Source organism: Nerophis lumbriciformis, linkage group LG19, assembly GCF_033978685.3.
Source record: "Nerophis lumbriciformis linkage group LG19, RoL_Nlum_v2.1, whole genome shotgun sequence".
Lineage (NCBI taxonomy): Eukaryota > Metazoa > Chordata > Actinopteri > Syngnathiformes > Syngnathidae > Nerophis > Nerophis lumbriciformis.
In genome coordinates, this window is record NC_084566.2 from 12,584,937 (window position 1) to 12,602,630 (window position 17,694).

At 39.7% G+C, this 17,694-nt stretch overlaps 1 protein-coding gene across 2 annotated transcripts in view; it reads right to left on the reverse strand.

The window, feature by feature from the left end:
- st3gal5 (ST3 beta-galactoside alpha-2,3-sialyltransferase 5) overlaps window positions 1–17,694 on the reverse strand; it is a 57,478-nt gene that overhangs the window by 21,661 nt on the left and 18,123 nt on the right. For both annotated transcript variants that reach the window (XM_061979567.2, XM_061979566.1), the window contains exons 3-4: window positions 8,248–8,356; window positions 3,602–3,811 (exon numbers count right to left, since the gene is read on the reverse strand). In XM_061979567.2, coding sequence (XP_061835551.1) covers window positions 3,602–3,811; window positions 8,248–8,356 — 319 coding nt within the window. The remainder of the gene's footprint in view (window positions 1–3,601; window positions 3,812–8,247; window positions 8,357–17,694) is intronic.

The following is a 17,694-nucleotide window of genomic DNA, read 5'->3' on the forward strand; positions in this document are numbered from 1 at the left end:
TTGACACTACTTCCACATTTACCCATTCACACACACATTCACACACTGATGGAGGGAGCTGCCATGCAAGGCGCTAACCAGCACCCATCAGGAGCAAGGGTGAAGTGTCTTGCTCAGGACACAACGGACATGACGAGGTTGGTACTAGGTGGGGATTGAACCAGGGACCCTCGGGTCGCCCACGGCCATTCTTCCACTGCGCCACGCCGTCCTTAAGCACATACCTAAAAAAACTTCAGCTCTATCTAGATGTCAATGGATAAATTAGAGCCATTAAATGTGTACGCTTTATTATCCGATTAGTCGACTAATCGTTAAGATAATCGTTGACTAATTGACTATCAAAATAAACAAATCCAGTTTTAGTGAAACACTATAGCATCATGTAGCAGTATTGCTAAGTGCTAAACAAGAAATACAAACTACAAACTTAATAAAATCATCGCTTACTGTACAGTGTCTGCTGTCACTGCAATGATGACTGACATGATATCCATATTCCTGTTTGGATGAAGGATTCATCATAATCCACACAAAGGGTTAAAAGGAAAGGTTGATGCCTTCAGACCCTGTCTTTCGTTATCGTGCATTTGTCTCCATCCGTCGGTATAAATTGAATGTCACAGATGAACAACTTCTAGATTTATGGCTAACTCCTCCTATTATCCAGATGAGAGGCATGATGTATAATCTAGAATAACTTGGACGATACGCGATGCGGCAGCAGGACACCAGCCGGCTCAATGCTGCAGCACAAGCTTGTTACCTCTGTTATCAATAAGCGCCGCAAAAAAATGATGTGTCTGCGTTAGCACTTACAATAACAATTTTGCTAATATTTGTTTAATATTCAGGTCACAATATGTAAATAGAATTGTGTTTTTAAGTGGTTAGCCCTCTAAATGTTATTTAGAGGGCTTTGTGGGCGGAATAGAGAGTCTCCATTGACTTAATTGTTAGCAGACTATTTATTTATGACTTAGAATGCATATAAAAAAAACCATAGTCTTACATAGGGATTGAGAATGATAGACAGCACATCTGTATTTTATTCTTTTTTTATATTTCCAGTATGATTGATCTACTGATATGGTCAGACTGCAGAAACGCTCCCATTGTGACATCATCCAACCCCGAATCTACAAAAATTTCCGAAGACATTCGGAGTGGAATATTCAAAATGGCCGTCTAAATTGTGTGAAATGTTGTGATGTTTAGACTGTATTTTCACATACTTTGCGGATTGGAAATACAATTGGATATGACTTAATGGATACATTCATCCATCTTCTTGCGCTTATCCGTGGCTGGGTCGCGGGGCCAGCAGCCTAAGCAGAGAAGCCTAGAATTCCCTACCCAAGCCATTTTGTCCAGCTCCTCCCGTGGAAGCCCAAGGCGTTCCCAAACCAGCCGGGAGACAGTCTCCCCAACGTGTCCTGGGTTTTCCCCGAGGCCTTCTACAGGTCGGATGTGGTCTCACCTCACCTCACCTCACTCGTGAAAGAGACTCTGAGATACTTTAACTACTCCTCTTGGGGCAGGATCTCCTCCCAAACCCGGGAATGGCCCTCCACCCTTTTCCGGGCGAGAACCATAGACTCGAGCTTGGAGGAGCTGATTCTCATCCCAGTCATTTCACACTTGGCTGCGAACCGATCCAGCGATCCTGGACAGATGAAGCCAGCAGGACCACATCCTCTGCAAAAAGCGGAGATCTAATCCTGCAGGCAACAAACCAGATCCCCTCAACGTTCTGACTACGCCTAGAAATTCTATCCATAAAATGGTATAAAAAGAATCTGTGGCAAAGGGCAGCCCTGGCAGAGTTAAAGTTAAAAAGTTAAAGTAACACTGATAGTCACACACACACACTAGGTGTGGGGAAATTACTCTCTGCATTTGACCCATTCCCTTGTTCCATCCCCTGGGAGGAGAGGTGAGCAGTGAGCGGCAGCGGTCGCCACACTCGGGAATCATTTTGGTGATTTAATCCCCGAGTCTAACCCTCACTGGAAACGGGTCCGACTTACTTAATGTGTGCTGAGCCTCCTCCTGTTCACTACGCTGGTGTATGACCAAGGACCTCACCTGGAGCACCAATGCATCCTGTCTGGTCAGGAAGAACCACCAGCGACTCTACTTCCTCAGGAAGCTACGGCGAGCTGGACTTGGAAGCTCAGTCCTGAGGAGCTTTTATAACTGTGTGGTGGACAACCTGCACATCAATGCAGTTTCTATGCCGCTGGACAAAGCTCAAACAAAATCTTGTTGTTCATGTATGACTTAAGTGTTATTATGACAATGCCAATAAAGGAATTGATTGATTGATTGATTGATTGAGAGCATGCTCTGCACCGGCATCTCTGTATGGCACGAGAAGAAGGCACTGCAGAGCGTGGTGAAGGCTACACAGAAGGCCGTGGGAAGCAACCTTCCCAACACCTTAGAACTGTACATGCAGAGATGAATGGGGAGGGCCCTCACTATCATGACACAGATTGAATTGCTGACAGTGAACTGACAATGAAAGTTGTGTAGCTTTCCTACTAGTATGGACATATGATCAGAAAACAGTATAGGCAAGTAAAAATTGTGATGTATTTAAGCATTCGCAAACACAAATCCAAGCACATTTCTTTTTTTACATTACAATCAACTTGAAATCTGTTGCAGACGTGTGAATGGCTTGGCACGCCCGCTTTTACACATGCAAATTATGTTAAAAATAGCCATGTGCGTGAGCTCGGCACGGTCCTACCAATCACAAGTCAGTAGGAGGTGCTTCTTTCTCGTGTTTGGAGCAAAAGGCAGAGTGATTGTCAGCCTGACATTGTCGTGTGTCCAAAAAGAATGTGAAGAAGATAGATGCGCGTGGGCAAAACGGATTGAGAAAATTAGTGCTGCACCCCGTTTGTAAAGATAGTCGCTACAATGATACGTAAAACTTAAAACAAAATGGGTGACAGATACCCTAGGTAAAATATTTTTTGTAACATGTAACACAAATTCTTCAGTAGCCTGCTCACATGAGTCAGATGATAGTTTCATGTGAAACCCCCCCTAACCCCTATCCATTCTCTGACTATTCAGCAGATCATGTGGTCAGCAACTAAGAAGCAGCTCGCCGACTGAAAGCTTAAAACCCAAATGAACAAAACAACATTTTCTTTACCCTTCTACTTCAGTTATTAAAGCTGAAACTTTAAACCTGACTATCTGTTAAGGCAAAAAAATATATATATATTTGAAGTGTTCTTCTTTAAAGACAAAAGTGGAGTTTGTTTGGTGCTACATTTCTCACTGCGCTTGTGTGAATGACTCAGTTCGGTGGAAGGGAGTTGTTTAGATGCAGAGGTTGCAGAAAAGTCATTCAAACGTACAGCTGTCGTAGTAGTTATTCACACAACAGTGACAACAGATGTGCATGCAGAACATCATTAAGCAAGTGGAAGATAATAATTTCCCAGGATAACTAAGGTGTTTCTTGGTCATTTGACATTTTTTTTGCGTGATTGGACATGTGGCCACTCAAATATGCATGCAAAAATTAAAATAAAACACTTCTTTGTGAAATAATTGATCAATATTTGTTATCTTATACCTGCTGAAGCAAAGCAGATACTTTTCCCTGAAGACCTCTGAACCCAAAGGGAGGAGGATACATGAAGAGGTCTTTGTGAGTTGGCATGTCCTTCCACAAGAAAGGTTGAGTCGTGCGACTGGAAGCTGGGAGTTGAGCCAAAAAACTCTTTCTGGTGCTTCCAGGGTGACATTTACGCTCCAGAACTTCATGCGCATGCTGATGCACCAGCTGTAAAGTAGGGTAGATTAGTAAGAGGTCAACTTCAAGCACACAATCACCACAATGCAAGTCTACAACCTTGTAGAAAAATGTTAAGCTAATTAAAACATTCCAACAGTTGGAGTTTCATTTACCGTATTTTCCGGACCATAGGGCGCACCGGATTATAAAGCGCACTACCGATGAGCGGGTCTATTCTCATACAAAAGGTGCACCGGTGATTATGATTTTTTTCTAAATTGAAAACACTTCCTTGTTGTCTACATAATGTGTAATGGTGGTTCTTTGGTCAAAATGTTGCATAGCTTGTTTTACAGACCTTCAAGTCGCTTTCTGACAGTCGCTTCAGGATGCGCCGTTTTGTGGGTGGTCTTTTTTACATGGCTCACCTTCGACAGCGTCTTCTCCCCATCAACTTTGTTGTGCCGGTTTAGCGTGCAAGGACGGGAGTCGAAGAAGTGTCAAAAGATGGAGGTAACTGTTTTAATAACATTCAGACTTCACTTAAATCAACAACAGAGCACCGTCTCCACATCCGAGGCTCACTAGTGCAACAACAGGGGAAATGTGTCCCGTGAAAAAACGTCCGACCGGAACGCTCTAAAAACTAAAAGGGGTGAATTATGTAAACCCACTACACCGGCAGTTTTTAGCACTTTCATAGCGAGTCTACTGATAGATATAAGTTAGAACTTTACGCTACTTCACATTAGACATGGCAACAGCGGAAAATGAATGCCCCATAACAAGAAGATTCGAGAAAAAGAATAAACTTATCAACTACGGCGTCTGCACGGACTACAATGGCGCAAATTTTCAGGACTTATGCAGATCCCAAATACACATCAGCAGGTACCAGAAGGTAAGAAAAGTTGGTTTTGCATAATATTGCGAAACAAAACGCCAGATATGTCTTCTAATGGGTGCCATTTTGCAGTCCTTATACACACACCATAACAAGTGCAGCAGCTGGACTTGGACTCAAGTTGGTAGCCGTAATGCTCCAACAATCCGTCAAGCGGAGCGGCTTCATAGCATACTAAAGTCGTACTAAAACATTTTGACAGATTTTTGAGCGCCGTGTGTAATGTTCTATATTCTCAACAAAACATTTGAAGTTTTGATGTTTACTGGCATCATATTGCAGTCTACACGTATCTCTTATGTGTGACTACCATTTTCTGGTCACACTTATCTTTACACCATGTATCAAATGCAATTGCACAACCAGATTTATACCGTACATTAGGCGCACCGGGTTATAAAGGCACACAATGTCGATTTTTGAGAAAATGAAAGGATTATGGTGCGCCGAAAAATATAGTAATTAAGCCAGTAAGTAAAGTAGAGCTGCAGCTATCGAAAATTGTATTAATCGAGTACTCTATCGAATTGGTTTGGGAATAGCACCGCACACGACCGCAACAGACTGCAGAGAGTGGCCAGATCAGCCGAGCGCACCATCGGAGGTGTGCTCCCAACCATCTGCAACATCTACACCAGGCGGTGTAAATCCAAGGCCAAGAGGATAGTGAGGGACTCTAGCCACCCAAGCAACTGCCTCTTCTCACTGCTGCAGTCAGGCAAGCGCGACCGGAGTCTCATGGCCAACACGGAGAGACTCAGGAGGAGCTTCTATCCCCAAGCCATCAGACTGCTCAACTGCACCGCTGATTAACACTTTATCACAATTGCACAAAACCGCACGCACAAGAATCACTTTACTTACCACTGTAATTACTGGACTACAATACTCTTCATTCAATGACTGTAAATAATGTAAAAACAAGAGTATAAAGAGGTCACACTGTTTGTTCATACTACTGTCACTACTCAACTGCCAAAAGAACTCTAGACACCTTAATATTTATTACTTCCTATACTGTATATACTGTTATACTATTTCATATTGCACTGGTACTGTATGTGACTACTGTACTTTTACCTACCTTTTACTTTTACTCCTACCATAACTACTGGGACTTATTGTGCCACTTATTGTCTTGTAATTAATGTACATCAGAGCTATACAAATTGTTGTATTTTTTGTATTTAGTGTATTAGATTCAGCAACTAGTGTTTGGATCCCACTGTACGCAATATCTGAAGAGCATGGAAAAAAGCATTTCACTGTGGTGTATTCTGCATGTGACGAATAAAACCCTTGAACCTTGAATATTCCGATCGATTAATCGAGTAATCGAATAAATCATATTTTTGCTTAAAAAATGTCCTGTCCAGCCTCTCAGGCAAATCATATTGTTGATGTAGATGCCCATATCGGCTGTACAGATTTACTTTACAAAAGAGAAGTGTGGGATACTTCTCTTGTTTTCTTATTTGTATTTTGACTTTATTAAATGGATTTATATTATTATTTGGTGCAGCCGGGCCGGAGCAATATTTTTGCTTAATTAAGGTTTAATTATACATGTTATGATGTACCCTCAATTATTGCGTTTGCCCTAATTGTCTTTTATTTCCTAAACGCCTGTTTTCATTATTGAAGTCTGACACGCACAGCTGAAATGCGTCCGTGGTTGATTGTACCAATTTGTGTGTGCTAATAAAAACAGGTGCGCTGTGTGGTGTGACCGCATAAACGAAGTTCTTGTCTCTTGCGTTTTTGATGATTATTATACGGTGCTGTTTAAATGGTGGTTTCTCCACGCAAATCCGCTGAGCTGTTTTGAACCTGCCAACAATACATAAACAATATAAAAAGACACACCACTTAATAATGACGACAACAGTTTTCAATTTTAAGAATGCAGTAAGTAAAGGTCAACTTCAAGCACACAATCACCACAATGCAAGTCTACAACCTCGTAGAAAAATGTTAAGCTAATTAAAACATTCCAACATATTTAGCATTTTTTGCATGCAAAATATTAATGAATGTTCATTTTGCCATCATAACACGTTTGAGATGAAAACACACATATATAAAATTAGTTCAAAATTAATATTAACTGAGAAAGTTAAAATAAAACTATATTCATAGTATCAAAAATAAAACAGAACAGTTTTCATTATATCAAACATAAAAAGTGGATTAGGTAGCGCCTTTAAGGTCATGTCCACACGAATATGGAAAGTTTCAAAAACACATATTTGGGGTTAAAACAATCTCCATCCACACAAGGTTAGTTTCAAAACTGTCTATGTCTTCACACAAACACATACACCTGCTGTCATGCACATTTTGTCCAATCAGAAGCCTGAAAAAAGCAGCAATATCTGACTTGGTGCAGCATTACACCTCCTATTGTGTTTATTTTGATATACTTGAGACGTACAATGACATGTACATTATCTTTAAAACCAGCCTGCACGTCCACAGAATCCTGGGAACATTATTAAAGAGCGAATGCACGCCTTTGCTGCTGAAACCCAACATTGATAGAATTATAACATGTTCAGCAACATGGTGATGTATTACATGTGCAGTGAAGTCTACATTATTTCTAACGAGCCAAGGAAACCACATTGCATGTTTAAGTGCCTATATAACGCACACGGACGTGCGTGCAAAACTGCAAAATTGTCATGGAATTATAAAGCTGTTAATCATCCTTATAGTGACATCGTACATGTGTAATGAAGTGTATATTGTCTTTAACCTCAATACACACTACAAGGAGGACGCTACATTGTCTTTCATTTGCTTGTTCACTTTTTACGTGTAAACATGGTCGCGCCCGGCTCATGGAAGCAAGACGCGTAAGTTAACTTCAAGATTTGTCGTTAAACAAAGACTAAAAACACAAGATAATGTTGCATCTTTCTTATGACACAGAGCAAAAACTCTTGCTTGTCAAAGCTGTTCCATCAGGTGGTTCCACAGCGATTAGATTCAAAACAGCTGACTGTCATTAGCACCGGCGGGATCGTCGCAAAGCCCATTTTGATGTGTCTTTTTATTAATGTTGAGTAAAAAGAGCAGAATGTTTACATTCAACAAACAGTAAGTCATCTTACAATGTGTTTAAAAGGCAGCAAGGCAGTGTTGTTGAGTTTGGAAATGACAGCGCACAACCGTGACGTCATCACAAGTCTTCGCTTGTGCCATGTACACGCATGCGCTGAGCAGAGAGTTTTGGATCTCTACACTTTGACCAGTGTTTGTAAAAGTATACGTCTGTGTGTGGGCAAGAGGCCGAAACATGAGCTTTGACTACTAAACGAGGCAAAATGCCGAAATAAAAAAAAACAAAAAAAACTTAACGACGCGTTAAGCGAAAATTCCTCGAATATATTTTGTCATCGAATTACTCGAGTAATCGTTTCAGCTCTAAAGTAAAGTGCTGATGTCATTTAAAAATGATGAGATGGACACTTGGTGGTTAATAATTGTGGTGGACTAAAGTGAAACTTTGACTTTAAAAAAAGGATTTGACCAGCATCAGCGGTACTGAATGAGTGAAAATGTATAGTATTCTTACCTTTCTATACTCAGGGCTGACATGAAAGTCCAGCGGTTTGGGTGTTTCTTTCGCAGGCCGAGAGACCAGACGTAGCAGACCTAAAAATCCCACCGCTAAACACACACATCTGGAGTGACAGACACAAGAAAAAAAACATTTTTAAGAGATGTTAACAAGCTTAAGTTCCTTAACAATTGTTATTTGTGCGTGCGTGCGTATATATATATATATATATATATATATATATATATATATATATATATATATATATATATATATATATATATATATATATATATATATATATATATAAGTGACGTGCAGTCAGGGGAGGCAGGGCCTCACGTGCCATCATGGAAAGAAAAAAAATGTAAAAACAAACAAAAAAAATTTTAATTGTTATATGTATCCAGTGATTATACTATAAAGTTATTTTCCATTTAACTTCACCAGTTTTAGATTATTTTATTCAAAATCGCTGAATTTTCACATTTGCCATTCAAATACTGAGAAGAGACTTGCGATGAGTCACCAGCCAGTTGAGGCACGTCACTGAGTTGAGCCTCACCATGGATTGTGCAATGACTTGGCTAACTGCTGGCCTGCTGTGCAGTGAGACCGTATTGCTATATGAATTATATTATACATTTCCATAGTTTAGTTAACTGAGGTATATAATGTACAGTGTATTTTGTCAACAACTGTATGTGTGTAATGTATTTCTTGTGCTGAGCAATCATAAAACGGCTGCGAAGACGCACTGGCTGAGACTTGCAGTAATCCCACCTCCTGGTGGTAGAGGGCGCTAGTGATCCCAGAGATCATTCTTGCGACTACTCGGCTGCAGAAGAAGTGACAACAAGCAGCAACAGTTAGCAGCGATCGTTTATTTTTTCCTCTTGCCTGGACTTTTAACATGGAGGATTACATATCTAAAATAAAACAGTTTTCTAAACTGGACTTTCAATCCAAGCAGGAGGTAATACTTAAAGGAAGATCTCCATCGAGACAGAGAGACTTTTAAAACTGAAGAAAAATAAGGAAGACTTCTATAAACAAGTTATCGATGCTTTTGTTCAAAAGGAGCTGCGCATGGACTTCATTTATGAGTAAAGGTAAGACCATAATAACTTTTTTAAATTAAAATGTGCTTTTTTGTGTGCTACAGTTTGTATGTGTAAAGTTAAAGTTAAGTTAAAGTACCAATGATTGTCACACACACTAGGTGTGGTGAAATTTGTCCTCTGCATTTGACCCATCCCCTTGATCACCCTCTGGGAGGTGAGGGGAGCAGTGGGCAGCAGCGGCGCCGCGCCCGGGAATCATTTTTGGTGATTTGCGCCCGGGAATCATTTTTGGTGATTTAACCCCCAATTCCAACCCTTGATGCTGAGTGCCAAGCAGGGAAGAATGCTGGTATGAGCTTTTAAACATAACCCGCTAACTGCTGCCAATCAAATGGTGAATAAGATACTCTTTAGGGTTCATATGTTTGTAAATCTGACTGTGATGAAGTCAGTGCCTCACCAGTGATGAACCTCACCGCACTGCCTTGTTAAGATCTCCCGTTTGGGAACACTTTGGCTGCGCGATACAACAATGGAGGACGGAGGTTTGCCGACATTGTTCAGCAGCTGCTTCTGACAACACGTCAAACATGTTAACCCATTTGAAGCGTCACCACCGCATTCAAGCAGCCTCTCCTCAGCGAGTCAGGCAGGTGTTATGAGAGTAGTGTGTGTGTGGCCCTTTAACATGTGACAGCATGTGAGGTGAGTGACGTATGTGAGTGTGTGGGCGAGAGAGGTGAGGGAGCGGTAGCGTGAGTGCGGGGAGTGGCCAGTGTTTTGTTGGATTGGCTGTGTGCAAGACCTCAATAAAGCCACGATTTGCAACTAATCGCCGGACTCGTCATTTACCCTGGAGTCCGGAGCTGTGGAGACCCACTGCCGGGTAGAGTGAAAGGTGTTGCCCCCGAGAATACATCGGCCCTGGAGAAGTGTCTCCCCTGCGCTCCTCGACTACGGTCTGGGAGCCGGAAGCGGGAAAGGTGCAACACAGGGCTAAAGCAATAACAAATGTTTTTATAGCAGCAGATTTAAGACCATATTGCATTAAAAACTAGATTTTGACCCACTTCTATGGTGGAAGAACAATAAACCCATATATCCTCTTACTGCCAAGTTAGCCAGGCTGGGGGGGGAGAAAAGTTAATCTGAGGCTGAGTTGACTTGAAACTGTTTAATGTTGCACTTTTTATCTGTAGAAGAAAAGTTTTGTCATTTTATTTAATCTGAGCAACAACTTGAGGCAGTTTAATGTTGATTAACGTGGACCCCGATTTAAAACAAGTTGAGAAACTTATTCGGGTGTTACCATTTAGTGGTCAATTGTACGGAATATGTATTGTACTGTGCAATCAACTAATAAAAGTCTCAATCAATCAATCAATCAAAAAAGCACTTTATATGTAGAAAGGTTTTGTTAAGAAACCATTCTGAGCCTTATCTTATTTAGTTTTTATTTTATATATGTTGACCACATTAACCCTGGCAATGGACCCTGTGTGTATATGTATGTTATGCCATTGTTTACAAATTTGGTAAATAAATAACCAAAAAATTTATAATTTTGTTGTTTTCTTATTGTACCGAAAATGAACCGAACCGTGACCTCTAAACCGAGGTACGTACCGAACCGAAATTTTTGTGTACCGTTTTATATATATATATATATTAGGGGTGGGCAATTTAATGCGTTAATTTCGAGGTAACCCATCAATCTATTAACGCAGACAATTATTTTATTGCGCATTTGCGTACGTTGTTTACATGCTTTTATTTTGTTAACGCCTACTGCTGTCTCCTGCGGAAAAGGAAGGAGAACGCGGAAGAAAACAAAACATCAAGACGCACCATCGCACGAAGAATACACGAGTTGTATGAAAAGAAGAGGACTGTAAAAGTGACAACTTTACAACGTGCAGCTGTATTTGCTCTCAGTGGGGACGACATCAATCGGTAACCATAATCACCTCGGAGTTACAGTGCATTATATTGATGAAATTAGGTGCTGCATTCACATGCTCTGTTTTTAATGAAAACAGAGGAGAGGCATTATGCTGAAATATGTGCGGGGCACTTCACTGAAGTTATACAGAAGTGGAATTTGACAGATAAAGTCACCACACTAAGCACAAAATATGATTGCTGCTGCGAGACAATTGCCTTTTGATCATATCCCCTGCTTTGCGCACCGTCTTCAGCGTTCTGTCACTATTTGTCTGCACAACAGTGCGTTTGACAACGTCCTTTCCAAGTGCAGAAAAGTTGTCGGGCACTTTAAACACAGTCCAGCAAATGCAGCAGAATTAGAGCAAAAAATAGCTGAACAGGGACAGAAAAAAGAGGCCCTTGTGCAAGATGTTCCTACCAGATGGAATTCAACTCTGGACATGATAAAAAAGCATCCGCAGAAACGAACAGCCTCTGAGTGACGTCCTCACCACAAGCACCAAGATTGCCATGCCAACTCCAGCTGAAATGGACGAGCTGCAGAGGTTGGAAACGCTACTGGAACCTTGCAGGTATGTTTTACATCATATTACTCAATATCCTGTCCGATTTCATGTAAGAGAGAAAAAATATGTAAATGCAGCATGAATATGTAGAGGATATTTTTTGTGTATAAGTGAATGCAATTTATTTTCTATTTAACTGCTACTGTTTAACAAGTACTGATTTAAATTGTGTTTGCACAACAAATGTTTTGGTGCTTTTGTTCATATGGGAGAATATTCCAATAAAAGGTGCACGACACACTACTTTTGAATTCATTATTGGGTTATGCGTATTCAATGCAGTTAATCGTGATTAATCGGAAAAATAGTGCGATTAATTCTGATAAAAAAATGTAATCGTTGCCCAGCCTTAATATATATATTAGGGGTGTAACGGTACACAAAAATTTCGGTTCGGTTTTATGTGTGTGTATATATATATATTAGGGCTGTGAATCTTTGGGTGTCCCACGATTCGATTCAATATCGATTCTTGGGGTACGATTCGATTCAAAATTGATTTTTTTTTTCAATTCAACTTGATTCTCGGTTCAAAAACGATTTTTTTCCCGATTCAAAAGGATTCTCTATTCATTCAATACATAGGATTTCAGCAGGATCTACCCCAGTCTGCTGACATGCAAGCAGAGTAGTAGATTTTTGTAAAAAAGCTTTTATAATTGTAAAGGACAATGTTTTATCAACTGATTGCAATAATGTAAATTTGTTTTAACTATTAAATGAACCAAAACTATGACTTATTTTATCTTTGTGAAAATATTGGACACAGTGTGTTGTCAAGCTTATGAGATGCGATGCAAGTGTAAGCCACTGTCACACTATTGTTCTTTTTTTTTAATTTTTTTTTACAAATGTCTAATGATTATGTCAATGAGGGATTTTTAATCACTGCTATGTTGAAATTGTAACTAATATTGATACTGTTGTTGATAATCATTTTTGTTTCACAACTTTTGGTTTGTTCTGTGTCGTGTTTGTCTCTCCTTTCAATTGCTCTGTTTATTGCTGTTCTGAGTGTTGCTGGGTCGGGTTTGGTTTTGGAATTGGATTGCATTGTTATGGTATTGCTGTGTATTGTTTTGTTGGATTGATTAATTAAAAAAATAAATAAATAAATAAAAATAATGTTTAAATAAAAAAATTAAAAAATCGACTTTTTAAAAATGAGAATCGATTCTGAATCGCACAACGTGAGAATTGCGATTCGAATTCGAATCAATTTTTTCCCCACACCCCTAATATATATATATATATATATATATATACATACACACACACACACACACACACACACATATATATATATATATACATATACATATATATATATATATATATATATATATATATATATATATATATATATATATATACACACACATATATATATACACACATATCAGTGACGTGCGGTGAGGTTGATGGCTGGTGAGGCACTGACTTCATTACAGTCAGATTTACAAACATATGAACCCTAAAGAGTATCTTATTCACCATTTGATTGGCAGCAGTTAACGGGTTATGTTTAAAAGCTCATACCAGCATTCTTCCCTGCTTGGCACTCAGCATCAAGGGTTGGAATTGGGGGTTAAATCACCAAAAATGATTCCCAGGCGCGGCGCCGCTGCTGCTGCCCACTGCTCCCCTCACCTCCCAGGGGGTGATCAAGGGGATGGGTCAAATGCAGAGGACAAATATCATTACACCTAGTGTGTGTGTGACAATCATTGGTACTTTAACTTTACACATACAAACTGTAGCACACAAAAAAGCACATTTAATTAAAAAAACGTTATGGTCTTACCTTTACTTAGAAATTAAGTCCATGCGCCGCAACTAAAGCCCTCACTTAAACTTTCCACGTGCAAGATTGAATCTATTTAAAAAAGTGTAACCGAGGGTTTATAAATGTCGCCTATACTGTATGAAACTACAAAATAACAAACACGGAGGCTCCAGTTTACACGAGGACCACTTTATTTACCTTCTTTCAAAAACCTCCGCAACGTGACATCACTTCCGCTCTTAGCGCCTTCAAAATAAGAGCTCAAGGTATATACTGTATAACAGCGCATAACAGGAACTTAACATCACAAAGAGGAAAGCCCATGAAAATAGGTTACAAAAGTTATTTAATAAGAAGCCAAAAAGTGCAAAAACAATGTTCGTGTTGGAGGAGTTGTGAATTAAGTACACCTGCAGTCTGCAGTGTGGGCTTTAGTTGATATAACAATTCTACGGCGGGTGTTCTGCCCTCACTATATGTGTTGAGGTTGTACAGCTTGGCAGACAGCTAACAACCAATCCAGGACGTTCTAATAAAGTTCCAAAGCAGATGAATCCATTTAGGCTCTTTATTGTTGTTGATCTTGCTTTGTCTTGCACTGGACTTTTATTTTATTTATTTATTTGTAAAACTGAAATACACACAATGAAAATGTATAAGCTATATGATTCAACCAACATACTGAAAGGTAATACACAATATGTAAACATTAGCTTTACACAAATATACAGCATTATCACCAAACAAATACTGCTGAGCGTTGAAACTACTTCTATGGTGGAAATTTGCGACCGGCAGCCATTTTAAGTCCTCAAACATCCATTGAATTAGTGCACAAAAATCGTTTTTTCAATATCAATCAATGTTTATTTATATAGCCCTAAATCACAAGTGTCTCAAAGGGCTGCACAAGCCACAACGACATCCTCGGTACAAAGCCCACAATACACATCTTACTATCAAATTTAGCCACTTTCCACCTTCATATTGAGCCACATAAACAAGTCAAACAGTTTACTTACAGACTTATCTTTTCCAAGGCTTGTAAGAGCTAACACAACTTGTCTGTCTGTCATTGTCTCATAAACTGGACTAAGATCGTAAACCGGAAGTGCCCAAACTAATGACGCGCAACATTTCCCATCGCCACAAGGTGTCAGTAATAGTCCACAATCAAACGGGCATAACAGCGGGGGTGCAGGAGGCGAGCCTCACACAGTGCGTCTTTTGCAGCCGTTTTATGATCGCTCAGCACAAGAAATACTTTACACACATACAGTTGTTGACAAAATACACTGTACATTATATACCTCAGCTAACTAAACTATGGAAATGTATAATATAGTTCATATAGCAATACAGTCTCACTGCACAGCGGGCCAGCAGGTAGCCGAGTCATTGCGCAATCCATGTTGCGGCACTGAGTGACGTGCCTCGACTGGCTGCTGTTCACCGCACCGTCTCTTCTCAGTATTTGAACGGCAAATGTGAAAATTCAGCGATTTTGAATAAAAATAATCTAAAACTGGTGAAGTTAAATGGAAAATAACTTTATAGTTTTATCACTAGATACATATAACAATTAAAAAAAAAATTTTCTTTCCATGATGGCAGGTGAGGCGGACTACACGTCACTGACACACACACATATATACACACACACACACACACACACACACACACACACAGGGGTGTCACGGTACACAAAAATTTCGGTTCGGTACGTACCTCGGTTTAGAGGTCACGGTTCGGTTAATTTTCGGTACAGTAAGAAAACAACAAAATATACATTTTTTGGTTACTTATTTACCAAATTTGTAAACAATTTATATATATATATATATATATATATATATATATATATATATATATATATATATATATATATATATATATAATATATACATACTGTATATATACACAAACCCCGTTTCCATATGAGTTGGGAAATTGTGTTAGATGTAAATATAAACGGAATACAATGATTTGCATATAATTTTTAACCCATATTCAATTGAATGCACTACAAAGACAAGATATTTGATGTTCAAATTCATAAACTTAATTTTTTTTTTGCAAATAATAATTAACTTAGAATTTCATGGCTGCAACACGTGCCAAAGTAGTTGAGAAAGGGCATGTTCACCACTGCGTTACATGGCCTTTCCTTTTAACAACACTCAGTAAACGTTTGGGAACTGAGGAGACACATTTTTTAAGCTTCTCAGGTGGAATTCTTTCCCATTCTTGCTTGATGTACAACTTAAGTTGTTCAACAGTCCGGGGGTCTCTGTTGTGGTATTTTAGGCTTCATAATGCGCCACACATTTTCAATGGGAGACAGGTCTGGACTACAGGCAGGCCAGTCTAGTACCCGCACTCTTTTACTATGAAGCCACGTTGATGTAACACGTGGCTTGGCATTGTCTTGCTGAAATAAGCAGGGGCGTCCATGGTAACGTTGCTTGGATGGCAACATATGTTGCTCCAAAACCTGTACGTACCTTTCAGCACTAATGGCGCCTTCACAGATGTGTAAGTTACCCATGTCTTGGGCACTAATACACCCTCATACCATCACAGATGCTGGCTTTTCAATTTTGTTGGTTGGTTCTTTTCCTCTTTGTTCCGCAGGACACGACGTCCATAGTTTCCAAAAACAATTTGAAATGTGGACTCGTCAGACCACAGAACACTTTTCCACTTTGTATCAGTCCATCTTAGATGAGCTCAGGCCCAGCGAAGCCGACGCCGTTTCTGGGTGGTCTTGATAAACAGTTTTCGCCTTGCATCGGAGAGTTTTAACTTGCACTTACAGATGTAGCGACCAACTGTAGTTACTGACAGTGGGATTCTGAAGTGTTCCTGAGCCCATGTGGTGATATCCTTTACACACTGATGTCGCTTGTTGATGATCGAAGGTCACAGGCTTAGCTGCTTACGTGCAGTGATTTCTCCAGATTCTCTGAACCCTTTGATGATATTATGGACCGTAGATGGTGAAATCCCTAAATTCCTTGCAATAGCTGGTTGAGAAAGGTTTTTCTTAAACTGTTCAACAATTTGCTCACGCATTTGTTGACAAAGCGGTGACCCTCGCCCCATCCTTGTTTGTGAATGACTGAGCATTTCATGGAATCTACTTTTATACCCAATCATGACACCCACCTGTTCCCAATTTGCCTGTTCGCCTGTGGGATGTTCCAAATAAGTGTTTGATGAGCATTCCTCAACTTTATCAGTATTTAATGCCACCTTTCCCAACTTCTTTGTCACGTGTTGCTGGCATCAAATTCTAAAGTTAATGATTATTTGCAAAAAAAAACGTTTATCAGTTTGAACATCAAATATGTTGTTTTTGTAGCATATTCAACTATAGTACATATATATTCAACAATATATATGTACTTGCACTGTGTAAATAGGGGTTTGAACTTGTTTTACAGGGCTTTGAAGGGTACAACATCTCCCATTAGCCGCATCTTGCAAGCGTTTTTTTTTTAATCATCTTCAGAATCTTAAAAAAAGACATGTTGTTAGAAAGGTTCCCAAACTCTGTGCTACCTTAAGAGACTATTATGAGCCGTCCACCTTAAGAGACTATTATGAGCCGTCCACCTTAAGAGCGCAAGGCATTGTGGGCGCGCCCATTCATTCTACCCACAGCAGAGCACAGAGCGGTGAATGCACGTCATTTACATTTGCTGCTTGTATATATACAGTATATATAAAACGTGTAATATTGTACAGCACTGCGGTGCGTCACTGACGAATGTAAGTTCATTATATAGTTAAGCATTCTAATGTACACGTTTAATTGCCTGTTTGACTTCTCTGCATTTGTTTGTTTCCGACGCCAGTTGAAAGTAATCTACTACTTACGTCGAAGTTGTTTGGCGCGCAGCGTGCCTTGTTTACAGCGTCTAGACAATGTATTTCATGTACCAGTTCTTTATCTCTTTAAAGACAGCATTTGCGGACACATGTCCCTTTGTACATGTAAACAAGCACCTTATCCTGCACGGCAGGTCACAAGCACCACGTTTATGTGCCTTCTGTAGCGTGCATTGACACCTTGTGGTCTAGTTAAGACATTTAA